The 24,856-nt window shown below is 38.3% G+C and overlaps 8 protein-coding genes across 9 annotated transcripts; 5 read left to right on the forward strand and 3 right to left on the reverse strand.

The window, feature by feature from the left end:
• Window positions 1–48: 48 nt before the first annotated feature.
• Window positions 49–1,434, forward strand: LOC121962882 (gamma-crystallin M2-like). Its single transcript, XM_088074575.1, has 3 exons — window positions 49–194; window positions 295–537; window positions 1,103–1,434. Exons 1-3 carry the CDS (start codon window positions 186–188, stop codon window positions 1,376–1,378), a joined length of 528 nt encoding a protein of 175 aa, XP_087930701.1. The 5' UTR covers window positions 49–185; the 3' UTR covers window positions 1,379–1,434.
• A 250-nt stretch (window positions 1,435–1,684) lies between these two features.
• Window positions 1,685–2,609, reverse strand: LOC121965478 (gamma-crystallin S-1-like). The gene is made up of 3 exons (XM_042515622.2): window positions 2,500–2,609; window positions 2,097–2,339; window positions 1,685–2,024 (listed from the first exon to the last, which is right to left on the reverse strand). Exons 1-3 carry the CDS (start codon window positions 2,506–2,508, stop codon window positions 1,755–1,757), a joined length of 522 nt encoding a protein of 173 aa, XP_042371556.1. The 5' UTR covers window positions 2,509–2,609; the 3' UTR covers window positions 1,685–1,754.
• A 2,160-nt stretch (window positions 2,610–4,769) lies between these two features.
• On the reverse strand, window positions 4,770–7,275 carry LOC121962735 (gamma-crystallin M3-like). Its single transcript, XM_042513019.2, has 3 exons — window positions 7,249–7,275; window positions 6,787–7,029; window positions 4,770–5,264 (listed from the first exon to the last, which is right to left on the reverse strand). The coding sequence occupies exons 1-3, from the start codon at window positions 7,258–7,260 to the stop codon at window positions 4,992–4,994; spliced, it is 528 nt and encodes a 175-aa protein (XP_042368953.2). The 5' UTR covers window positions 7,261–7,275; the 3' UTR covers window positions 4,770–4,991.
• Window positions 7,276–9,064: 1,789 nt separating this feature from the next.
• LOC121962734 (gamma-crystallin M3-like) lies at window positions 9,065–9,958 on the reverse strand. Its single transcript, XM_042513018.2, has 3 exons — window positions 9,896–9,958; window positions 9,497–9,754; window positions 9,065–9,397 (listed from the first exon to the last, which is right to left on the reverse strand). Exons 1-3 carry the CDS (start codon window positions 9,902–9,904, stop codon window positions 9,119–9,121), a joined length of 546 nt encoding a protein of 181 aa, XP_042368952.1. The 5' UTR covers window positions 9,905–9,958; the 3' UTR covers window positions 9,065–9,118.
• Window positions 9,959–10,406: 448 nt separating this feature from the next.
• On the forward strand, window positions 10,407–12,059 carry LOC121962725 (gamma-crystallin M3-like). Its single transcript, XM_042512985.2, has 3 exons — window positions 10,407–10,549; window positions 10,629–10,877; window positions 11,737–12,059. Exons 1-3 carry the CDS (start codon window positions 10,535–10,537, stop codon window positions 12,013–12,015), a joined length of 543 nt encoding a protein of 180 aa, XP_042368919.1. The 5' UTR covers window positions 10,407–10,534; the 3' UTR covers window positions 12,016–12,059.
• Window positions 12,060–14,318: 2,259 nt separating this feature from the next.
• LOC121962815 (gamma-crystallin M2-like) lies at window positions 14,319–16,009 on the forward strand. Its single transcript, XM_042513121.2, has 3 exons — window positions 14,319–14,342; window positions 14,441–14,683; window positions 15,642–16,009. Exons 1-3 carry the CDS (start codon window positions 14,334–14,336, stop codon window positions 15,915–15,917), a joined length of 528 nt encoding a protein of 175 aa, XP_042369055.1. The 5' UTR covers window positions 14,319–14,333; the 3' UTR covers window positions 15,918–16,009.
• Window positions 16,010–18,020: 2,011 nt separating this feature from the next.
• LOC121963081 (gamma-crystallin S-1-like) lies at window positions 18,021–19,609 on the forward strand. 2 transcript variants are annotated; one of them, XM_088074574.1, is made up of 3 exons: window positions 18,021–18,099; window positions 18,446–18,688; window positions 19,272–19,609. In XM_088074574.1, the coding sequence occupies exons 1-3, from the start codon at window positions 18,040–18,042 to the stop codon at window positions 19,542–19,544; spliced, it is 576 nt and encodes a 191-aa protein (XP_087930700.1). In that variant the 5' UTR covers window positions 18,021–18,039; the 3' UTR covers window positions 19,545–19,609. The 2 variants fall into 2 exon arrangements, with proteins under 2 accessions (XP_087930700.1, XP_042369383.1); XM_042513449.2 differs by lacking the exon at window positions 18,021–18,099 and adding an exon at window positions 18,143–18,268.
• An 830-nt stretch (window positions 19,610–20,439) lies between these two features.
• Window positions 20,440–22,081, forward strand: LOC121962903 (gamma-crystallin M2-like). Its single transcript, XM_042513225.2, has 3 exons — window positions 20,440–20,572; window positions 20,752–20,994; window positions 21,725–22,081. Exons 1-3 carry the CDS (start codon window positions 20,555–20,557, stop codon window positions 21,995–21,997), a joined length of 534 nt encoding a protein of 177 aa, XP_042369159.2. The 5' UTR covers window positions 20,440–20,554; the 3' UTR covers window positions 21,998–22,081.
• The last annotated feature ends 2,775 nt before the right edge of the window (window positions 22,082–24,856 follow it).

The raw sequence follows: 24,856 nt of genomic DNA on the forward strand, positions 1-24,856 counted from the left end.
AAAACTGGACAACAATAACTCATCATTGGACTGCGGTGCGTCGCTATACATAACCAGATCTGTTTTATAAAACCTATTTGGATGACAATACTTTATGCTGTGCCATCACACAGCTACTTTATATAAAAGGACAGCGGTTCGGAGAGCGTCCATTGAGCGCCAGTCTGGCCCCCCCTAATGTAACAATGGGAAAGGTAAGCTCATAATGCGTTACTGAAATACAAAATTAATACATGTTAACATTTTTAACTGGAGGAACTGATAATTAATCAATGCTCTGATAAACGTTTGCAGATCATATTCTACGAGGACAGAAATTTCCAGGGTCGGCACCATGAGTGCATGAGTGACTGTGCTGACCTGCATGCCTACTTCAACCGCTGCAACTCCATTAGGGTGGAGAGCGGCTGCTTCATGGTGTATGAAAGACCCCACTACCTGGGCCACCAGTACTTCCTCCGCAGGGGAGAGTATTCTGACAACCAGCGCATGATTGGCATCAATGACTGCATCCGCTCCTGCCGTATGATTCCCATGGTAAGCCTATACATAGTACGAAAGGAGCATCAAGGCAATTAATTAGGATAAAGTTATTGATCCATGTGTGCAACACAGGTTCATTATTTTGTGGAATAAGCAAGGTCGAAAAAAGAAAACCTACAGTACTTACAATAAAACTGAGTAATGTAAAATCAAGGGGTGAAACCTATTTTATTGCTTAGTTTGAGTAACCAAAAACAATGCAAAACTAAAAGAATAAAATCTATATATATATATATATATATATATATATATATATATATATATATATATATATATATATATACACATATAGAGAGAGAGAGAGAGAGATTTGTCTGTAGCAAAATTTAAGTTAAGCTTATATTTTCCTTGAAGATTGTAAATCATCAAATCTTAAGTGTTTTAGTTTTTCACTTTAGTGAAACCAGCTTTGCTTAAGCAAGACAAAACCCTCTTGTCTTTATGGAAACCTAAATCCTCAACAAATCCTGTTTAATAGAATTTGTGGTCTTTTTTTTGTTTCCAGTCACCCAAAAAGTGTCAGACAAAAAACATATTCATAACTTTATTCTTCCTGCAGCACCGTGGTTCCTACAAAATAAGATTGTATGAGCGTCCAGACATGGGCGGCCAAATGCAGGAGGTGAGCGACGACTGCCCCAACGTCCAGGACCGCCTGCGTATGTCTGACATTAACTCGTGCAATGTGGTCGACGGCCACTGGCTCATGTACGACCAGCCTAACTACAGGGGAAGACCCTACTACCTGAGACCCGGGGAATACCGCAGATACAGCGACTGGGGTGGCGCCAGTCCAAGGATCGGCTCACTCAGGCGAATCACCGACTTCAACTAGAAGTCTTTTCAAATTTTCTTCTTCTCTCTGTTCTCAATAAACATGCTGGGCTTTAACTGTGTGCGTCTCTGTATCTCTGTTTTGGTCTCTTGGTTTCTTGTCATATTTAATCCACTCAAGAAATAATTGCATGGCTTACAACAACTTAGGTTTGGACTTTTGGTCTTAACTCTTGTGTACTTTTTCTCTGTATCAAAAAAAACCAACCATTTAGACATAATTTGTCACCTAACCATCCCTTTCGATCCACTGAACTCTTCAACTCAAAAAACCCAAAGAAAACAAAAGCAGCAGTGACAGAACAGAGATTGTTGGAGAGATTTATTGACTTTATTGACAGTACTTTACATAAACAGAATTTAGACATCAGGTTTTCTCACACTGTGATACGTCTGATGGATCCCACCTTCGAATTCATGCTCCCCCACTCATGGAATCTCCTGTATTCCCCGGGGCGCACCAGGTACTGCCGTCCCCTGTAGTTAGGGTGCTCGTAAAAGATCCAGTAACCGTCCTTCACGTTGCAAGAAGAAATGTCGTTTAAGTGGAAGCGCTCGTACAGGGAGGGAATATCGTCCATCAGCTCCATCATCTGGCCTTTGAACTCTGGGCGCTCGTAGATCAGCATTTTGTGTGAGCCTTGATGCTGCAGAAGAGTAGATTTATGAGCCTCTATATCAGTACAACAAAAATAAACCTATTGAAAGCTGAAACCTACCATAGGGATCATACGGCAGGATCGCACACAGTCGTTAAATCCCATCCAGCGCTGGTAGTCGGGATAGTCGCCCCTCCTCAGGAAGTACTGGTAGCCCATGTAGCTTGGCCTCTCGTAGACCATCCAGTCCCCGCTGTCAACTCTAATGGAGTTACAGCGGCTGAAATGGGAATGCAGGTCAGAGCATTCACTGCTGCACTCATAGGAGCGACCCTGGAAGTTCCTGTCCTCGTAGAAGATGATCTAGAACGATTAATCAAAGGAATTTCAAAAATATAGATATTGCTTGAAAAAGAAGCGAACATACTGTACTACATAAAAGCATGCTTCCAGTTTACCTGCTAAATAATTGGTCCAGGTATGCAGACGTACAAAAGGCACAGAGAAAAACAAGCAGCCTTACCTTACCCATTGTGTCGGCTAACCTTTGAAACACTGTAGCAGCAGCAGAAGCCCTGGGCTCCACGCTGCCTTTATAACCCACGGATGACCCGTGTCATTGTGACTGAGAACACTGAACATGCTCATTCAGCTCTTTCTCACAGAACAATATTTTGTTTTGTTTGAAGCAAATCAGCTGTTTTGAGTGGAGGCCTCCCTTTGAGTTTGATTTGATTGATAATGGAAGCTACAAATATATCAATAGTAAATCTGCAAACATACATTTTGTGTGGAATAGACTGATATTGTATAACAGTATGAAGATCACATGTGAAAGTCATATTTGTTTGTACAAAGTTTATTTTTTTCTATCTCTCATTTACAAATCTGCGTACTATACAGTAGAACACATAATATTATACATGTGAAATCCAATGCAGATGTTTGTTGTACTGTACTGTATGGAGCACGCAGTGATCCTGTCTGTTTTAAAGCTCAACATTTGACACAACTGAAATACAACATTTTGAATTTAACATGTTAAACGTTGGGCTGTATATTCATCATCGTGTGAAGTGAGCACAACCACTGCCTTGCGTCCATTTATAGCTGCAGCTTTTATATGATTTTTCAATTCAGTGAACATTATTCTCTTCATGTCAGCATAACCACCTGTTGTATGTAGTCTCTCGTCCTTTCAGTTTCGCTTTTGTTTGGCTTCAATCCCCCATATTGTTATCATCTCTATGCACTAAGCTCTAGAAAGCCCTTTCAATACACCCTGCACGTGACTCTTTCTTTGTCTTTTTTTTACAGTAGAGCTGCACAACTGAGAGCAGTGTTGATCAGTTGTTGAATGCACAAGCAAAGGTGTAACTTAAATTGTGCATTTATCCCCATTAAAAAAAAGGCATTTACATCATAATTTGATGAAGAAAAGGCAATTTTAGGTGCATGTAAATTCCAGAGTGCAGCAAATTAAGTGTTTAATGCTCAAAATTTTCTGGCAGAGGACCCTCAACCCCTGTTTTGTATGTGTCCCCCCCAATGTTGAAACAAAATCTATGCCCTTGTGTAGATGCATCAAAATAACTAACTTCATTTATATACCATAAATGGCTTCATAATTGCAGTGCAAGATATTTTGCACTGTGTATGCAGTGCATCTAGAAATCAAAGGTGGCATTACATTTAAAATTTGTGTTGTCTACATGCCTGCATATATACTGTAGACCAATACATGTTTGCACAGAGTACTTTGTGCACTTGAACTTAATGATTTAAGTACATCTGCTTAAACTTTATTGTGATTATTCATTCTTAATAAGTTAATTAATATGCATATCTTTCTAATATTTCTTAATATCCAAGAATATCTCTCAGAGATGTATTATGCATAAAAAAGGTCAAATACATAGATTTTGGGGTAGGTAGAGAGCCCCATAAATACCAATGATTTTAAAATTTAATCTGCATTAATTACTCACGCTTTTGTTAGTGTTTAACAATCTAACTCAGTCTGTAGTCAGTCTTAGTTCTAAGACTCCCATGAAGTCCTTATTAAATGTCAAACGTCAAGACACAATGTCTGAAATAATTGAATATACACACCCAACTGCACATCATTTAGTTCTGGTTCCTGCATTAAATTTTATCAATAGCTAGCCAGATGTTAGTCGACGAAACGATTTAAACCAGCCTGAAGCCCAAAGGTAGCTGCTGAAGCTGTATAACTCCCCCTTCAGTTGACTGGATGGATCCATAAAAGTTTATTTCTATGTGTTATACTCTACATCAGCACTTATGGATGTATCTTATCCAATCAAAATACATGGTCGGAAGTAACTGTTTTATAAATTTGATTGTTATTTTCGATGGTTAAAACAAGAGTAGCTCCTTTTTTGCATGTAAATATGATCAACAGAATGAAGCATTTTAATCGCTTGGACATAAATTTAGGAAATACAGGCATTTTTTCGTAGCCCTGCACAATTATCCATACTATAACCTGACTTATCAGATCATTAACCACAAGAATGTATGAATCAGGGAAGTTAGTGTTGCCAAAAATATGCAATCTACCATATGCGTTGCTTTGAATTCACTATATTTTCACTCTAAATTTTCACTTGTACTAGCAAAGTTTCAGGAAAATAATCTTATTTTTAACATTAACATATCTTTAGCATATTTGTTGATTCAGACATTAAGTGTAGGCCCTCAAACTAAATAACACTAACTAGGCCAAACAGTCAGTTATAGTAGTTGTTTTCAGAAAACGATAACACAAAATATGCATCAAATCATTTTATTGTGCGCATCACACAGTTAAAGAGGTAAATTCATTGTGGCTGGATTGCACAGTACAACTGGAACTACATGCAAACAATGCACAAATCACAGTTTCAGGATAAAAACAGGGCTCTTTTTTGGCCTCTCACTTCGACATCTTGCTAATGTTAATAAAACAAAGCATCTGCAAAACCTATTAGCTAAATAAATGTGTTTAGACAGTTATGATTCTGTGATGCGTCTGATAGAATTGAACCTCATATCGTCGCTGCTCATCTCCCTGAGGTTCCTGTACTTTCCTGGCTTAAGATAAAACATCCTGCCCTCATAGTTTGGCTGCTCAAACATCAACCAGTAGCCCTCCATCACATTGCAGGACAGCATGTCAGACATGTGGTAGTGGTCCTGGATGGAGTCGCAGTCATCAGTCAGTTCCTGCATCTGCCCCTCAAAGTTTGCTTTCTCGTAGATCCTCATCTTAAAGGGCCCCTTATGCTGTTAAAAGTACAAAACGTCGATGTTAATGCCATAAAAGTTAGACCGAGCTGCTGTTATACCAAATAAAGAGGCTAGGAAATAGGAAGCAATTGTTTGCAAATGTTTTCTCCAACAGAGATGTAACAGAAGCAAAAGCTAGTGAGCTAGAAATACCCTTAGAGGTATTGCTAGTTAGCGAGCAAAAGGGCTACTGCCAGCTAGCCCACAAGCTAACAATATAAATCATACAAGGCAACTTTTAAAGAAAGATGATCATTAACATTCTTAGGAATTGTAATGTTAGTTTGCAGAAAATTTCCAATTTTATCCACAGTTTTCAGCCATATTCCCACAATTGAAAGCTATTGGTAGCAATAATATGCTAATTCTATTAAGGTATGTACTTGTTAGCCATACCAAATAAGAAACTAAATATCAATTTAATCATCTTAAAGGCTGTCCTGTTCATAAATGTGTGAACAAAAATGCTGCATTTGCTCCAGTGTTGAAAATGTTCAACTCTGGAGCAAACAATAGCTAGCTTGCAATACCTTTTTAGAGCAAGTAATACCTCTTAGCTAGCTAGCATTTGCCTAACCTGCTAGCTAACACGATAAGAGAGATTATCTTTTATATTTTTAGAAACAGTAGTTAATTAAAAAAAAAAATTAAACCCAAAGTTCACTGTATTTCAGAACTTTCTGTCGCATTCCCGCAGTTAAAAGCCCTTGGAAGCATCTGTAAGCTAATTCTGTTGAGGTTTGTGCTCGTTGACCATACTGAATGGGAAGGTAAATATCAGTTTAATCCTCTCAAAAGCCATCATGTTTACAAATGTATGAATAAAAATGCAGTGTTTTCTCCAGTGTTAACAATGTGTGCAACATTGAAGCAAGTACTAGCTAGTTAGCATTACCTCTTAAAGTATTGATAGCTAGTATTGCTGGTCAGCCTGTTAACTAGCAAGATAAAACATACAAAACTGCTTTAAATAAAGTTGATCCTTGACACTCTGAGAAACAGTAGTTTGTAGGACTGTTTTAACCCAATATGTTTTCAGTGTTTAAACACAATTAAAAGCTCTAGGATGCAACTTTAAGCTTAATCTAATCAGGTTTGAATTGTTAACCATACTGAATAAGAAGCTAAATATCAGTTTAATCCACTTAAATGCCATCCTGTTCACAAATGTATGAAAAAAAAATCAGTATTTGCTCCGGTGTTAGCAATGCTTGCAACATTGGACCAAATGCTAGCTAGCTAGCAATACCCCATTTTAAAGTTGATCTTTGTCATTTTTAATTTAGTGTATGTGTGGACACTGAGCGTTCTGTAAAGCTTTGTGATTGTTGAAAGCCGCATTTTTCTCATTTTGAATGTTTTGTTCTCGTTAACTGGAAATATCCCTTCTGGAGGTGAAACTGATCTCCATATACTCCTGTTTTTGGGTAAGACAGCAACCAAACATTTTACTAATGTCCCTTTACGTTATTGACTGTCTTTGTTTGGTCTTAATTAGTAATGTTGTGTACATATTTACCACAGGGACGACACGGCAGGACTGAATGCAGTCATTGAAGCCGATGGTGTTCTGATACTCGGGGTACTCTCCCCTGGTCAGGAGGTACTGCTGGCCCGTGTAGTTGGGCTGGTCGTAGACCATGAACGCCCCGCTCTCCACCCTGCAGGAGCTGCATCGGCTCAGGTGAGAGGCAATTTCAGAGCAGTCGCTGACGCACTCATACGAGCGGCCCTGGAAGTTTCTCCCCTCAAAGAAGATGATCTAGAGAGAAAGACACAGATTTTGATTTGCATAAGAAAACTTCCAAAGATAAATGTTAAGGTGAGTTATCTGATCATTATACACAAACTTAAATCAAACTCTTGCATGGTAGAAGTTATGTGCTACAGTATTTGGGTACATAAACAGTTTAAAAATTATGACTGAGGCAGTATATGCATCAGTTAGTTGGCTGGTGCAGTGATCTGTACCCTTCATTACCTTTCCGCTCATGGTCACGCTATTTGATTTCTGTTGTTCTTCTCACTGGCGCGCTGCCTTTTATGCATCATGTGACATCAAAAGAATCTGCCTCTCGATTGTACAAAATAACTGAGTCAGCTTATCTGCATGGAAGTCCCTACTGTATTATACATCAAAGCTGTGAACAGATTAAACAGTAGTGGTGCAGATTTCACAGTGACAAAGCAAAGTCTAGTTATTGCATTACTTTTGTATTTTCCTGCCATCATTTACATTATAGGACGTGTTTATGTTGAGAGGACAGTATGCGGCAGATCAGCATGTGCACAGATGCACGATTACAATAATGCAAGAAATAACATGATTCTCCTTTTACAAAGATTGAAATAATAAGTTTTATACAGGAATATAGCTACTCCAGCCTTAGTTGGTTTGGTATAACCTGCAGCGCATAGTGGCTTGTTTTAGATAGAGATAGATAGATAGATAGATAGATAGATAGATAACATAATCTTTCTGTGCAAAATAACATCTCATTTGTGCAAAAAAAGAAGAATCCTAAGGTCATGAGGCCAAAATATCCACTTGTGCAAAGTGCAACTGGCAATTTACTGTTATATTTTTTCTGGGCATGTTCATGCTCCACAGAGGATAAAACCTTTGAATTATGTAGACACTATAAGCATCCCTCTAGCACCAACCTCAAGACAAAATGTTCACTTTGTACACAAGATATCTCAAAATAAAACATGCAGATTGCCATTATACTGTATATACTGAGTGCATTCATATTCTGAATAGGATGAGACCTTTTGAAGTTAATAACCATATGACCTTTCCATTAGTGCCACCCTCAGGATAGAAATAAAATGGCAAGACTTCAAAAATTCATTAAGGTCATTGATCACTGTTGTTTACGTTGCTAGTGTTCCTTCAAATTCTGTCCATCTTTACCTACATTAGAGGTTTAATCGGTATGATTTTCATGGTACATTAAGCGTCACAGAAAATTTTACAGTGATACATGGTAAAACATATCACTGTATTAGGAAATTCTTCATTTATTAGCTACAATGACCCTTTAAGGAGTGAAAACGGGAGGGTTTTTTGGTTGAATTGATGTTTTATTTTTATACCTGAAGTTTGAAACCATTTAGATTTGTGAAGTTTGTCTAAAAATGCTCCCTTTTGAAAATAGCTTAGTCACGAGAAAGTAAAGGTGAAATTATAGATCCAGTTGCGTTTTTTTCAATACTATAGATAAGTAAATGTACTCAGTATGATAAGTGTCAACTCTCATACCAGGGTATACCATGAAACCAGTAGACCACTGCAACCCTAGTGACATTATACATTAGTTTGGGAGATTGAAAGGAAACCCCAACATGCCGAATGATAATATGCACTCAATGTCATGTACTGAATTAGGAGCAGTTGCAATAATAGTTGAGAAAAAGTCTTGGGAATTCATAGAGTCCGGTTTACAAAAACCATCAGAAAAACAGTCAGAATGGGAGGTGTAATGAGGTGACTATTGAGGAACTTGAGGTGCACATACTTCTACTACATAGTTATATTTACTAGTTATGTTTACTTTAAAAATAGACTATTTAGTTTGGAAACATGACTCAGCTGTTCTCAAAAAGATTTGTAAAAAATTCAAACATTTATTTACTTACTGTACTAGCATACCAGGACACAAAAGATAAAGCTTTATTTTTTTAGGATCCAAAAATATCAGTGTTTCCCTCTAACCTTTCAAGGGGGAAAATTGTGCCCCTTGCACCACTGCTACATTGCAAAGCATAAATAAAACTACAAAACCACGGAAAACTACTTCAAAATATGAATTTTATTTTTCAACACAGTTTCTTTAATCAAACAACGATCAGCACATATCCATGATGCGCCTGATGGAGCTGATTCTGGAGATGTTGATTGCCCCCATGTCTCTGAGGCTCCTGTACTCTCCTGGTCTCACATACATCATGCGGCCTCTGAAGTTGGGCTGCTCGAACATCAGCCAGTGGCCGTCCATCACGTTGCAGGACTGGCAGTCAGACATCAAGAAACGATCCTGGAGAGACTCGCAGTCGTCCATCAGCTCATGCATCTGGCCTCCGTAGTTCTCCCTCTCATAGATCCTCATCCTGAACTGCCCTCTGTGCTGTTGGAGGAAGACATGACATAATATTAGTCCATTGTTTCTTGAAAATACCTTTCTTGCTCTGAAAACGTTGTGGAAACGACTACCAAAATGTCTTACCAATGGGACCATACGGCAGGAGCGGATAGTATCCATCATACCCATGCCCATCATGCTCCCCATGCGCTGAAAATCAGAGTACTCGCCTCTCTTCAGGAAGATCTGATTACCCATAAAGTTGGGGCGGTCGTACGCCACGAAGCACCCATTCTCCACCCTGCAGGAGTTGCAGCGGTTCAGGTGCATGTGAATGTCGGAGCAGTCGCTGCTGCAGTCATAGGACCGGCCCTGGAAGTTCCTGTCCTCATAGAAGATAATCTGAAGCAGAAAAACACACAGGACACTTAGTTAGATAAAATACTGAAGTACATTTACCTCATACATCTGTAAACTATTACTTTATTACTACTGCTACAGCACCAGATTTTCCAACATGCTAAAACATATGGTGAATATTACCCTGCCCATGGTGACACGTTAAGTTTTTTTTTGCAAATGGTTCCAACCCAGCGCCACTTTTATATAGACTAACAGCTGCAGAGCACCTTGCGCACCTTTGTGTGAAACATCATGACTCATCACGAGTTTCACGTGGGCCTGCATTCAATTTTTACAAAACATGTGAATAGTTATTATTGTATGATGAATGTAGTTTCAAGAGGTCACGCCAGGTCATGGCGGAGACAAAACTCCCCTAAATAATCTATTTTTAATAACATTTTATTACTTTTCAAATGCTGTAAAGTTTTGTTTCATGGCATTTGTTTAATACCTTTAGTCATAAACAATCACCATAAAGTTCAGACTCATCTTCAGATCTGATATTCACACCACAGATTTTTAAATCAGAGATATACATTAAATAGTTGAAGCTTCTGGAAGCACATATAAAACCCAATATTCACAATAACTATTGCAGATTCTGACATACAGTGAAGTGTGTGCAGCACTATAGGGTGGCTGCTCTGTGCCACAATATAGAGTGATGACTCAAAGGTTTCAGCACAAGCCATGTGGAAATAGTACGGCGGTGCAATGTATAAAAAGGGAATAGGGTCGATGTTGAAGCTGTACATCTGAGATTAGCTCACAAATATCATGACCATGGGGAGGGTAAGTGAAACTTTCATAGAATCTGAGACACAGTGACATTAAAAAAAAATGAAAATGTTAATCATGTTGTTGTTTACAGATTATCTTCTATGAGGACCGTAACTTCCAGGGTCGCTCCTATGAGACCAGCAGCGACTGCCCCGAGCTCACCTCTTACCTGAGCAGGTGTAACTCCTGCAGGGTGGAGAGCGGCCTCTTCATGGTTTATGAGAAGCCCAACTTCATGGGCCACCAGATGCTGGTGAGGAGGGGCGAGTATCCAGACAACCAGCGCCTGATGGGAATGAGTATGAGCGACTGCATCAGGTCCAGTCGCATGATCCCCATGGTAGGTTTTTCAGCTTTGTTATGGTCCAGTCGTACCACATCTAACAGGAAAAAGCATATTAATTTCCCGCCAAAGAGGGATTCTGTAAACTGAACTGAAAAGGACACCCTCGTTCATGTTGGACAACGTTAATCGTTGACAGTACAGATTTGTAATTAGAGTTGCAGTAATAGCTACTTTGAACACATCTGTCAAAAAAACTCAAGGTCCTCTTACTACTTTTCAGGTGTATCTCACAGTCTTCTTCAGTCAATGGAAGCTGAACAAGTGAAATCATGCAATTGCAGTGCCAGACTTTAATGATGTCATTATAGGTGCTCTATCTTAGGCAACTTGACTTGCTTGAGTTTCTTGAAGACATTTTACCTTTCATCTGAGGGGCTTCTTCAGTTCTTAATGTGATACCTTTACCAAGGAGGGCTGTGAGATACGGCTAAAAGCTCATAGAAAATAGCCAGTAAGTGGATTTTCTCCCTAATCTCAGTTATCTCAGATCCGAATGATACAGTGATTCCAACCAGAATTTGGTGCAAATATTGTCATGAATGGTATTTGCAAACCCAATTTGCGATTAAATGATTTTACCATTTCAAACATTGATTCAAAACAGATTTTAAGATTATCGGAAGAACGCCTGTGTCATCAATCACCAAAGTTAATTATCATGTCATCATTACAGTTCTAGAAAAAAAAAAGGGTCGTTCTCTTAAGATAATTAGAACTTCATCGCAATCTCAAGGTACCTAGCCACTGTTATCCGTCCACCAGTCTCATCAAACAAGTGTCAAACCACAGCTTTAATGTGTGGATCTAAAGGTTTAGCTCCTCACTCATGTCGCTGATGTTTCCTCATCCACAGCACAGGGGACCCTTCAGAATGAGGATCTATGAGAAGGAGAACTTTGGAGGCCAGATGCACGAGCTCATGGACGACTGCGACAATATGATGGATCGCTTCCGCATGTCTGACTGCCAGTCCTGCAACGTGATGGACGGCCACTGGCTGATGTTCGAGCAGCCCAACTACAGAGGCAAGATGCTGTACCTTAGGCCAGGAGAGTACAGGAACCTCAGAGACATGGGGATGAGCAACATGAACAGGTTTAGCTCCATCAGGCGCATCATGGACTCCTGTTAAATCTGAATGTACTGTGTGGAAAAATAAAACAAGCTGAAATCCAATGTTTCAGATTCCTGCCTGTCAAATCTGTCCTTGTTCGTGAAGTCAAATACAAAACAAGAAACAAATGTAGGGGGATAAAATGTTAGCATTTATAGGGTTTGTTTCATTGCTATTAAATATATGAATTTAATATGTTTAAGCAAATTTTCCTTTAAAATCCAAACACTTATTAATGGACAATCTCTTTGGGAGCTTTTTTAATTTTGGACATAGACTGTAAAAAAATTGTCACTGGTTTGTGAATTCCTGTTTTGAAGCTTCTGTGGCATTTTGTCCATCTAATTTGGTTAGCATGGTGCATTTACAGCCAAGGTTTAACTGAGCCCAATATAATGGGATTATTTGCCAGCAAAAAAATGGCGTAAAACCATGTTTAATTTATGAAAAAAACTGAGCATCTGACTCTGAAGGTCATCCAAATACTGAACAAAAATATTTTAGGCAACCAAAACATTATATTTAGCTTTCATGAACTGAAAACACACTGAAACAGCCACAGCTATGCCTTTCTGACTCTGTGAATCAGGGGTTAACACCCTTAATTATACATAACCTTTAGACTTAATAACATAGAAACGGGTGAGTTATATAAAAATTCAAAGTTCAGTTGTCATGAACAGGGACATTAGCTATCGAACCCAAACAATTTTTGGACCAGGCTGTAAACATGTTGCTGTAAATTTGACTCACTATGGGAGTCAGCCTCAAGCTGCCATTGGAGTGAACAGCAGTTTCTTTACTTCCACATTTACTACTTTTCTGAATCACTGACCTTGATGTTAAGTATTCTGACTGTTAGCTTTCTGATAATTTAGGAAAAGAAAATTAATTTCATCCTTTCAAAAGTTCTTCACCCTCTTTAATTTGATACTCGACGCTTAAGCCTGAAACAACTGAAGCATTTTTCAGAGATGGAAAGTGGCAGAAATGCGATTCAGTCCACAGACTGGAGAATTGATTTGTAAATCTCATTCTCAGGTCATCAGATACCAATGCTTTGGGTTGGTAGTTGGACTGAACCACCAACCCTAACAACCTAATCGCCAGAAAAATTGCTAGTATTTTAAGTTTCTACAAACCACACATACATCCAATTTGCACGTTATTCATTAGCGGACACTTTCAAACTTAACATTTCAACAACACTGTGGTCAAAATGTTTTTAGGTTTAGGCACAATAACCACTTGATTTATGTTAGGAAAGGTGAAGTTTTGGCTTAAAATTCCTGGTTTTGGGGGGCACACTCCCAGTAGCGAAGGAAGCAATCTATATGTTAAAAGAACTTATTTTATTGCCTACAGATGCTCGTGAAACATAGTGACGGATCCCAAAAAACACCCATGTCGGGTGGATATAAAACAATGCCAGAAATAACAACCAGTTTTGTTGTTTGTTGGTCTCTAACAGTGGTCTGTAGCTTGGCAATCGTGCCGCCAAACTGACATGTCATCTGCCATCCCCTCCATCTGCTGATGACGAAGTCAGCACATTAAAAATGTTGATATGATACATATGAAACATACAGATGTAACATATTAGTGCTTTCCAGAAACATAATGCCAACATTTATTCATGCAACTGGACTGGCACATGAAGTCTTGTTTCTTTCTGTGAAAAAACTGCAAAAGATGTCCTTTCATTTTTGGACAGTAAATTTATAAATAAAATCCTTAAATCTGAAAGTCCTAATTTCAGATTCCAGTCATAATAACATATAAAGATTATTAAAACTGACAGCCTTTATAGCAGGAGGGTGTCAGCAGGCCTAACAACAGAGAAATAACAGTTGTGATCATATTATTGATTATATTACAAAATTGCTTGCAACAGTAGTTAAAATCACAATTAATACACACATGAATTTGTAAGACTTTATATCTGTATTAAAATGTATCTAAAGCCACCTTTCTGAAGCTTAGAAGGTGTTAAAAATAAATGACATTTAGGATGAGAAGCAAAAAAAGGCCAATAATAGTGGTTAAAAGTTATTATCTGCAGCTGTGATGATACAGGAGATAATATAACATTGCAGAATCATTTCTTTCCATTACTGTGTGACACTGACCCTCTGCCTTCACTGTTCCAGCATGCGTTTGATACAGCGTCATCATCAGCCTGGAACAAAGGCAAATCAAACAGCAACAAGCCATTTTGCTGATATGTAAATCTACCTCATTTGGGTATCAAAGACTTGCCGCACTCTGCACATTTTGTTTATCGATAAATACTTTGATGGGGCTGCAGCAAAGAATGAGGTTTACAGTGCATCCAAATGGGGAAGGTAAGACAAAACTCACCACAACCGGTGTGCTATTTAAAGTTCTTTTTAAGATATTCAGGAAATACTCACAATTAAAGTTCTTTCTCTTACTTTCACAGATCACATTTTATGAGGAGAAGAAGTTCCAGGGCCGCTGCTACAACTGTAGCAGCGACTGTGCGGACCTGCATACGTACTTCAACCGTTGCAACTCCATCAGGGTGGAGAGCGGTGTGTGGGTGATCTATGAGAGACCCAACTACAAGGGTTTCCAGTACATCCTCAGCCCCGGGGAGTACGCCGACAACCAGCAGTGGATGGCCTTCAGTGAAAACGTCAAATCCTGCCGTGCCATAAAGAATGTAAGAGTCCTCAGTCAGGCTAATACAACAACAGATTTTGGGTTTAGTACGAGAAAAGAGTGTTTGGGCAGTGAACAGCAGCACAGGACTGAGCTCTGTGAACACTTTTGAGGCCAACAGACTACACGCGCAGACAATGGCAGAACTATTTGGCAGCAATTTGCTAATAAGTTAGCCAAAAAGACTTTAAAGGGGAATATGCACCCTAAAAATAATGCTTAAATGTTCAGTCTGAAAGAATCAATGCTTTTATAATAACAAACGGCAAGTGACTAATGTCAAGGGGACACAGACAACTCTAAAGCTCAGCTCCACAGAGTTTTGGCATCTTTAAGCACATTGTTTTGTTTTTTGGAGCATAATTTTTTTTGGTTCAGTGTTCAGCTACCTGTCAAGCACACAAGACAGAAACTGATTTTACTGCTAACTTTGGTGGAGCTTTTAATAGCTAAAAAGAGTTTTTTCCGGGAGCTGGTGGAGACCACCAATAGACTTTGTTTAAAGCGTCTTTGAGCATTGTGAAAAGCACTCTATGAATAAAATGTATTATTTGATTATTATTATTAAAACAAAGCAGAAAGAGGAGTGAAATTGGACCGAAATTTACCAAAAGGCCAGAAACACGACTCTAAATATCTGCTTGTTGTGAAAAACGTGTTAGCCACAATATGGGACATGGCCGCCTCAAGACATTTACAACATAAACTGATGCAGAAAAGGTACAAATTTGTGCATAAAAAATCACCAGAATGCAGAAAAATTAAGTCTTAAATGCTCAACATTTTCCAGCAAAGGACCCCTTAACTAAACCCCCATTTCATATGTGTGCCCACCAGTGTTAAAACAAAACCTACACCCTTGGATTGTTTCATTAGATTTTATAGGATATCGAACCGCAATACCAAACTTTTGGGGATACCAACCAGAGTTCATAGCCTCTCTTGTTTTGTGTTTTCAGGCTTATGGTAGTTCATGGAAGCTGAGGCTGTACGAGAGGCCAGACTTCGGAGGCCAGATGGTGGAGTGCTCTGACGACTGCCCCTCAGTGTACGAAACCTACAAGATGCGCGAGGCGTACTCCTGTGTGGTGACTGATGGCGCCTGGGTGTTCTACGACCTCCCCAACTACAGGGGGCACCAGTACCTCCTAGAGCGAGGCGAGTACCGGCAGCACAGCGACTGGGGGGCGACCTCCCCTGGTGTCGGCTCCTTCCGCCGCATCACAGAGTTTTAACTCTACCTCGACTCTAGCCCTGACCAAAAGGTGATTCAAGATCTTTCCAGATGCCTGACACAACATATCAATAAATGAGAAGCAAACTCTGACTGTTCTTATGAATTTTCTGTAAATATGTCTCGTGCTAAACCACTTGTTTGCAGTTATAGACACAACTGATCGCATAATTGGATCCTAATTTAAAATAGCAAACACTAAAACATGTTTTTTTCATAATCACAACTTAAAGGGGTACTACACTGACTTAGTTTTGCACATTATGACTTGCACACATGACATAAAAGAGTTATTTTCTTCTTTACAAAAGACTGAATAAAGATTAAAAGAAGGTTCTAATTCCCCTGCAGCCAAGAACACACATATATAAACTGAGCATTATATATACTGTATAACAGCTGTCCTTTATTAATAAGAGGAAAAAAACTTACAGGCAAATTGACACACTGCTAAACATGTGCAAATAAGACAAAACAAATCCATGTAATTCTGGAAGCACCCAAAAATATTAAAATGCATCCTGATTTGCTCTGCCAAGCAAAAAGCATTTTGGTATGTGCTATTTGCACATAAATTAGCTTCATTGCAAAAAATCCGATTTGCGAAGATCATCGCTATAGCTACATGCAGACACAGTGAAATTATTACAGTCTTGAGAAAGTTGGTAGTAACTTTAGTCCGTCTTTGTCATGTTTCGTTTGTTAGGAATGCCTCAGTACCTCATCAGTCACAATTTCAGTTTCTGCCATTGTTTTACCTTCTGTGTTTTTGGCACAAAGGCAACATTTACAGGCTACTTACTTAAACTTTATGGGAAAGTTTGCGCTGTTATGTCTTTTGTGAATTGGACCTTGATTTGGGGCAGGTTGTAGTTGCAAGTGATGAGCAATTTATGATGCTATTAGTGGATGCAATCCATTCTTTGTGAATTCCCCCCTACAAATTTCACAGCATACCAGTGATTTCCCGACAGTATTCTCCCATCCTTACCAGCTGTAAAAATGTAAAGTTTTACCTGAAGGTGGTGCTGGACAAAAAGTCATATTTTCCTCTGAGTAGCATTATTGTGCTCAGTGAACATCACAGCAATCAACTAATTACATTTTCATATTTCTTGTGTAACACTAGTGGCAGTGGCACTAAGAGACAGGTCAGGTGGTTCACCAAATACTTAATGTTTCATTCTCTGGGAACCATGAACATCTGCAGTATATGTCTGAATAATCGTTTGTTTGAATGGAAAGACAATTTATTGTTATTATTATTATTATCATTGGTGCAAAGGGCAGTTCACAAAACCAAGGTGGTGATATACAACTCATACATAGTGGTACACAGAAACAGGAATATAGTCAAAACAAAGCAAAGAAACACATAGTTATACTAATATTCTGGCTGTTACGAATGTCCAAACCGGTGATTATTACTGTACCAAGGATGGTTATACAGGACACACATGTGTATGAGTGTGTGTACATTTATAACTGATTAACTTTCATTTTGATAAAAAAGACAGAAGGACTGAGCAAATAATAAGAGGAAAATACATCATATAAATACTGAAAAAGTCATACTAAATATATGCAATAACAATAATAACTAGTAGTAAATTACATTTGAATAAAAAAGACAGGATAGAGAAGGACTGACCAAATAATAAGAGAAAAATACAATATGAAGAAAAGTAAAAGATAATTCTAAATATACATGATAATATTGACCATAATTATAGATATAGTGATAATATAATTAAATTTAAATTTAAAAAAAATGCTCTGATCTCTGTTAATGCCCAATAACTATTTTAATTTATGTGCATTATTGGTGGAAATTTTTTGTACTTTAATGGGATCTGACAAAAAACACGTAACTTAATGTCCATAGAGAATAGCATCATCTCCTGTTACCAAACCAAAACTACTGTTCCCAAGGTCAAGAGTGCACCTTGTTTGACACGAATCAGTGACGCAGTGTGAAAAATCACGACTCAGTGTCTCCTGTAAAGTCTCTGGAGCCTTCCTGTGGTGTCACTGACTCAGCTCAACACGTTTCATATCAAACCAGATGTCCTGCAGTGCCCTTGTTTTTGTCAGCATGCTTTGCTACATCCACTGGCTTCGGGATGCTTTGCACTTTGCGTTTGCATTGTTTAGGGAAACAGGATTCACTGCTTCGAAACAATGTGATAAGCCTGGATAAATATTTGAATTGCCAATTGAATAATTCAGTTCACACAAAGCAAACCATGTGCTAGTTTTATTGTTCTTGTTCTGTATAAAGAGAATATTGGAGGTGGCTGCTTTAATGTTTTATATTACACACCAAACTAATTGATATTAGCCATGGAGAAGGTATTTTTCACTTATTTAAAGCCACGTTTTTAATGTAGTGTTGCATACTTTATCTCTATCTATATCTTGTATGTTACAGATATTTTTAGATAAATAGGTGCAACTTTTATTAAAATGTGCTTATATAAAAGCCACTTCATGACATTAAACATGTAATATTTTGTATTTCTTTACCAGATCATCTTCTACGAGGACAGGAACTTCCAGGGTCGATTTCACGAGTGTGATAATGACTCCAGCGACCTGCACACATACTTCACCCACTGCAACTCCATCCGAGTTGAGGGAGGATTCTGGGTCATTTACGAGAGACCGAATTACATGGGCAGCCAGTATGTGCTGACCCCAGGAGAGTACCCAGACTACCAGCGCTGGCTGGGCATCAATGACACCATCAGGTCCTGTCGCATTATTAGAAACGTAAGTTAAAAGAGAAATAATGCCAAACCAGAGCAGTGTTTTAGCTCATAAACTTGTATATTTTACATTACTGTTGACTGTTTTTCCAAAGCATGACACAGCATTTTAATTTAGTTTCATTTAATTTCCATGTGGTGTAAAATCCACTTACAGTAACTTGAAATTTGCTGTGAATATCACATCATGAGCATAAAAGTTCTGCCTTGATGTCTTGAATGGTTTCACCAAAAAAACACTTATTTGCCTTGCTTCAAGAGCTTTCAACCACATCTTATGGTCTTCATCACAAGAAAAATTGTCATCATGTGACTTCAGTCACGGAACAACAGGTAGTTATAACCCAAAACTCACCTGTTGATAAAGGCCACACAGTGTAGATAAAAGCTCTGGAAAATGCCAACAGGTGGACCTTGAGTTGACATTTTTCTGTCAAAATATGTTAAAACAGTCCTGGTGTTAGTTTTATACTATTGAATCCTAGATTTTTGACTTTAACTTTTTTGTTTTATTTGTTTAAAGTTATTTTTCATCTACAAACTTTACCTGTTGCAAATGTTCAGTGTTTAACGCTTTGTTCTTCCAGGTGGGTAACTCATGGAGGCTGAAGGTTTGGGAAAAGCCAAACTTTGAAGGCCAGTCTCTCGAGGTTGCAGACAACATGCCCGTCTTCCACGAGCGCTGGCACAGCCGCGAGGTCCACTCCTGCAAGGTGTTCGAAGGCGCCTGGATTTTCTACGAGCAGCCCAACTACAGGGGACGCCAGTACCTGCTGGAGAGGGGCGAGTACAGGCGGCACACTGAGTGGGCGGGCGTGCAGCCCATTGTTGGATCCATCCGCCGGCTTAAGGAACATTAGCCATGTAGTCATGTAATGAAAGGAGTGTAAAAAGGTTGAAAAATAAAATCATGATGCACATACTACACTGTTTCTTTTCGTTGAAAAAAGTAGTAATTATAAAACATGTTTGATGTCATATATTTTATGTGTTTCAGACATGTTTCATTCTTGAACAACAAAATCAGTTATCAATTTTGACACTCAATTATGGGTGCACCCATATGCACCCCACAAATTATGTTACATAATTAAAACCGTAACGGCGGTTAGGTTTATTCAGGTAAATTCATTATAGGATAGGTTTAGGAAAGGAAACATGACAACGTACCTTAAAATAACCCAAAGTTCACTGAATGTTCGTATGGTTTCTGTGTTCCCTAAGTCCTTTGTTTTCAGCACATTGGTTGTAAGTTACTGGCTTATGGTAACACGGTGTACATACAAATTTAAGTGCATTACTTTTCGTAGGAAAACATATAAAGAGTGCATTATAACAGCCTGCACATTTATACAGAGTTCCTAAAGTCTGTAAAGGTGACATTTTTAAAGTTATTATCTTGTGGGAACAAAATCAATTTTAAAAACCCTTTCAGAACTTTAGGGGCTCCGTACATTTACAAAATACTAACTTGGATTGGATTTCTGATAGTATATAACTTTAAATGTTTGACAAGCTAAAGTGATTGCATAAGTGACAAGCAATAATATATGCAATTCACATTTTGTCATATAAATGAGCATGGCTAAAATGCATTGCATATATAAAATACAATATTACAGCATAAAGTAGTGAAAGATCCAGTCAAAATTTCCTGCATCAAACAGAGGAGCAATCAAACAGAGGTCATGTACTTTAAAACAATTGCAGCATCAGCTAATGTGCCAAAGTTAATGGGGAGCTCATCTGAATAACAATAATACCACTGGCAGTGCATTTCATCAGCCTTTATATGAAAGTGGAGCATCAGTAATGCAGCGTGGATGAGGGGCTTTGATTTGATTTGGGTGAGGAGGAACATAAGGTGAATATGGAGCACATGGGGAAAGTGAGTACCATGATGCATTTCATGCTAACTGCTAAATGATTGTATATATCATTCAAGAGCTTTGAGTTAGAATGACAACAAAGATTGTATTAGTAGAGATGGAATAGTAAATATTATTTTTTAGCTTTGGTGGTGTTATTTCTATGAACAGATGGTCTAAAATTGAGTCCTTCTTGCAGATCTTCTTCTTTGAGGACAGGAACTTCAAGGGTCGTTACTATGAATGCAGCAGTGACTGTCCTGAGCTCAGCTCCCACTTCCAGCGCTGCAACTCCATCCGGGTGGAGAGCGGCGCCTGGGTCGTCTATGAGAGACCCCAGTACATGGGCTACCAGTACATCCTCATGAGAGGGGAGTACCCCAGCTACCAGAGCTGGAACGGCTTCAACGACACCATCCGCTCCTGTCGGATCATCACACATGTGAGTCCTGGAAAACAGCCTCTCACACAAAGCCAGAAAATGACCCTAGCCGAGTATATACTGTGTTTTTAACTATAATTTAAAACTGTAGGTATTTAAATGATTTTTCTGGACATTACTTTTCTTTATAATCGCAATGCTGATATTCTGGGGTCCTGGTTTAAGTTATGCTCTTGTTTTACCCACTAATGGCAGTCCAATTGTGGGAAAAGCCCTCGTACTTACATTACATACTATGTGCTGTTTTATTACATGTTTTATCCCAAACTGCCCCAAAACATACAAGCTTTAGTCCAGTAGTCGTCATTTTGTACAACTTGTTTTTTCAGTGGATTTGGATTTGCTGCTTGATGATACAAGAATAGTGCAACATGTACTCTTTACTACGTAAAATGGTCAGTATGGAAGTAAAGATTGATACCACTCTCATATCTGGCGGCGGAAATTGTGTGATCAAATGAACTAGAAACTCATTTTCGAGTTCTCTATAACTATCCCGCAATCTTGAGAAAACAAGTTGTGTTAATGTTGAGAAAATTATTTGGTTATCTCCAGAAATCTGCCTTTTTATTGTCCTGAGAGTCAACGAAACTTAACCATTGTCAAGAGGAAACAATCCATGTTATCTCTTAAAAACGAAATTTAAAAAATGATTTCAAGCATGGTTATTGTAGGCTTCCGTAGTAAAACTCACTTATTAATGCTTTATTTTCGTTGCTTATTGTTCAAGCTCTCCGACATGTCTAGGATGCGCATCTATGAACGTCCAGACTTCAAAGGCCAGATGCTGGACTTCAGCGACGACATGCCCAACCTGATGGACCGCTGGCGTTACCGTGACGTTCACTCGGCTCACGTCCAGGATGGCGCCTGGGTTTTCTATGAGCATCCAAACTACAGGGGACGCCAGTACCTGCTGGAGAAGGGCGAGTACAGACGGCACGCAGAGTGGGGGGCCCTTCACCCGTCTGTGGGCTCCATTAGACGTGTTCTGGACACCTAAAGCGTATCACTTCCTGTTTTTCACCTTCCTCCACTCATTACCCAAAACTTAACTGCAAATAAAAGCACACAAACTGCAACAGAATGGGAATGCTTTTATTAGTTGTGATTGCAAAACAAGTCATAATGGAACAAATACCTGTAAAAACAACACAACAAAGACATAAAAAGTCTTTTTAATTTTATTTTAACATGGCTGTAACCGTATAGGGTCTATCCTCTGCACGCAATGCATTAAATGTCCTGACGGTCTACCCTTTAAATGTTTATATTCCTTGTTTACAACTAGAAACTGGGCCTGCTGTTGGTGCTAGACGAAAGATCAGGGAGTCACCAAAAACGTTACAATCCATCCTCTGACGGACATGAATACCTGCAGGGTGCTGACATCTGGTTCTGACGAGGACCCGGCTGGAAAAGCCCACTGATGACTCACCAGCAGGGACTCATGGTATGCCGGCAGCTATTGTTCTTTAGTTAACAGGCTGTGCTAGAAAAAAAAAAACAGCAGAGCAGTCCCACAAAATCCACCAGCCAGCTGGAGCACAAACACAACAAAATAAATTAAAAGATACAGTTCATCCAGGGCTACCACAGATCCTTAAAAAGTCTTAAAAGGCACTGAATTCATTTATCTAAAAATAAGGCCTTAATTGGCCTTTAAAAGACTTAAATACATTTTTTAAAAATCTTAAAAATGCTTTTTTTCACTATATTTTCCTTAAGTGATTGTATCACTTTTTTTGGCTGTATTTAAATCCTTTAATTAAGTGAAAAGCGAAAACTGCAATATAATAATTTTTATCTGCCTTGCAGTTTTTAAAATGCATAATTATTATTGGCAATCTGTACTTGAAATATCAAATGTAAAACTATTGATACAGAAAAATGGTCCCTGTGAGTGTCATATATTATATTGTTACTGGGATGTTATCACTGCTACATTAACATGAAAAGTCAGGTGCACGTTCACCATAATTATCAGCATGTAGACATCAGAGCCACCCAGTGGTGTGAGAGCTTTATTACACAGGAAGAATCTGGACTCTGGATGCTCACTGAAATATGTAAATATTATATATAGTTAGGGAGGAAGCAAAAAAATCCCAGCATGTTATTGAATGACTTAGGACGTCAACATCATGCCTTTGTGTCCGTTTAAATGTGATGTTTTACAATCTAACAGCTCTGTAACTTGAGTTCAACAGATGTTGTTTGTGTGTAATAATTATGGATTTGTAGGCCAATATCATCCCACAGAACATTATCTGATATTTAGAAGCAGTTTAAGGTTAATAGTTTTTAGGATTTTGAGAATTATGAGACACAAATTTATAAGTATGGGTCAAAGATAACATATCATGTATCCATATTTCCACCTATTTTTTGCATTTTTTTTCTTCTTCTTCTCTCCCCTTTACCATTTTCTCTCACTAAAACTTGTTTACCAAAAAACTAACAAAAACTGCAATAGATTTATCTTATATTCAGAATTTTTACTTTTTTAAAAGTCTGTCTCATAATTACAATGTTTTTAAAAAGTCAGCAAGACAAATGAAACTACAAAAACGATACAGAGAATGAGCAAATAGACATTCAGTTAAGAACAGGAGAAAAAACGTCATAAATATAACCTGGAGCCACATTTGATAAGACGCTGTAAGACTGCAGTTTATAATTTCCTGACACAGGATGTGCTGGATCATATCGCTCTTGTTAAACTGCCAGAACGGATGAATAAAAATCTGTGCTGCGATATGTACACAGTAGTAGACACGTGACAGCTGAGTAAACAGGAGACGCTGCAAATCAGTTACAGAGCTGCTGAGCTCAGCTGATGTTTGAACTGGAACTTTTATCACACACACATATCTGTTCTGGCATCCCCTGATGCTGATTGAGCAGTTTCTAAGGACACAAACAATCACTGGCAGCCTGCAAAAGAAAAAACAAAAAACGTCCACCTGAACAGGTCAGTCTGAAGTCACAAAATCAAACTTTTACTTTGAAAATAAGAGCTAGGAATGAGGGCTACAGTGCTAATTGAATGACATCTACAAAAATGAGATGGTGCCACCATATTTTAAATTACCATTAAAAGGTGTAAAAATACATGTTTTTATTCTGTTTATTGTCTTTTAATGCTCTAGTTCAAAGGTGCTCCTTTGTGTTGTGAAAATCCTAATATATCTATAGTGCCCAAATAATCTTTAACATACATGGAGGGGATGGGCAAGTTTCTCTGCAGAGTCAATCATTTCTAAGAGTTTGCATCATTTTAGGTTAAAGACAAAAAAGAGCATAGAGACTAAAAAAAAGATGCTGTGTTGCAGCAAAGACATAATAATTGAACTACAGAGTCAAGGACTTGAGTCATACAACTTAGTCTCGTGTTATAAATTTGATGACTTAAGACCTGATCTGACAAAATCAATAAAAGAGTTACAACACACCTTGGACTTTTACACCGGTGTCTCGTGACTGAACCTGGACTTGAGCCTTTTGACTTAAACATACTTAATACTGCCCCCCAAGCCCAAATATTTAAAAGCACATTATTTAAAAAGAATCCACAAATCAACTTAAGTTAACGCTATTTCAATTAAGTTTCAGGAGAAAATGATGGAAAAAACTTACGTTGGAAAAATGTAATACGAAAGATTATGTTGTTCACACACAAAAAAAACAATGTGATGTCTTTTAACAAACAAATACAAAATGTTAATAGCATAAATGATTTTTGTATATTTAATATATTGTTATTCTGTTGTGGTATTACATTAAAGAGCATATTATTACTTGTTTAGGACTTAAAACTCAAAGTCTAGGACTAGGGATTTGTCAGACTTGACTTGGGACT

This window comes from Plectropomus leopardus, chromosome 24, assembly GCF_026936395.1.
Source record: "Plectropomus leopardus strain MGB_pleo_1.0 chromosome 24, ASM2693639v1, whole genome shotgun sequence".
In the NCBI taxonomy this organism is placed as follows: domain Eukaryota; kingdom Metazoa; phylum Chordata; class Actinopteri; order Perciformes; family Serranidae; genus Plectropomus; species Plectropomus leopardus.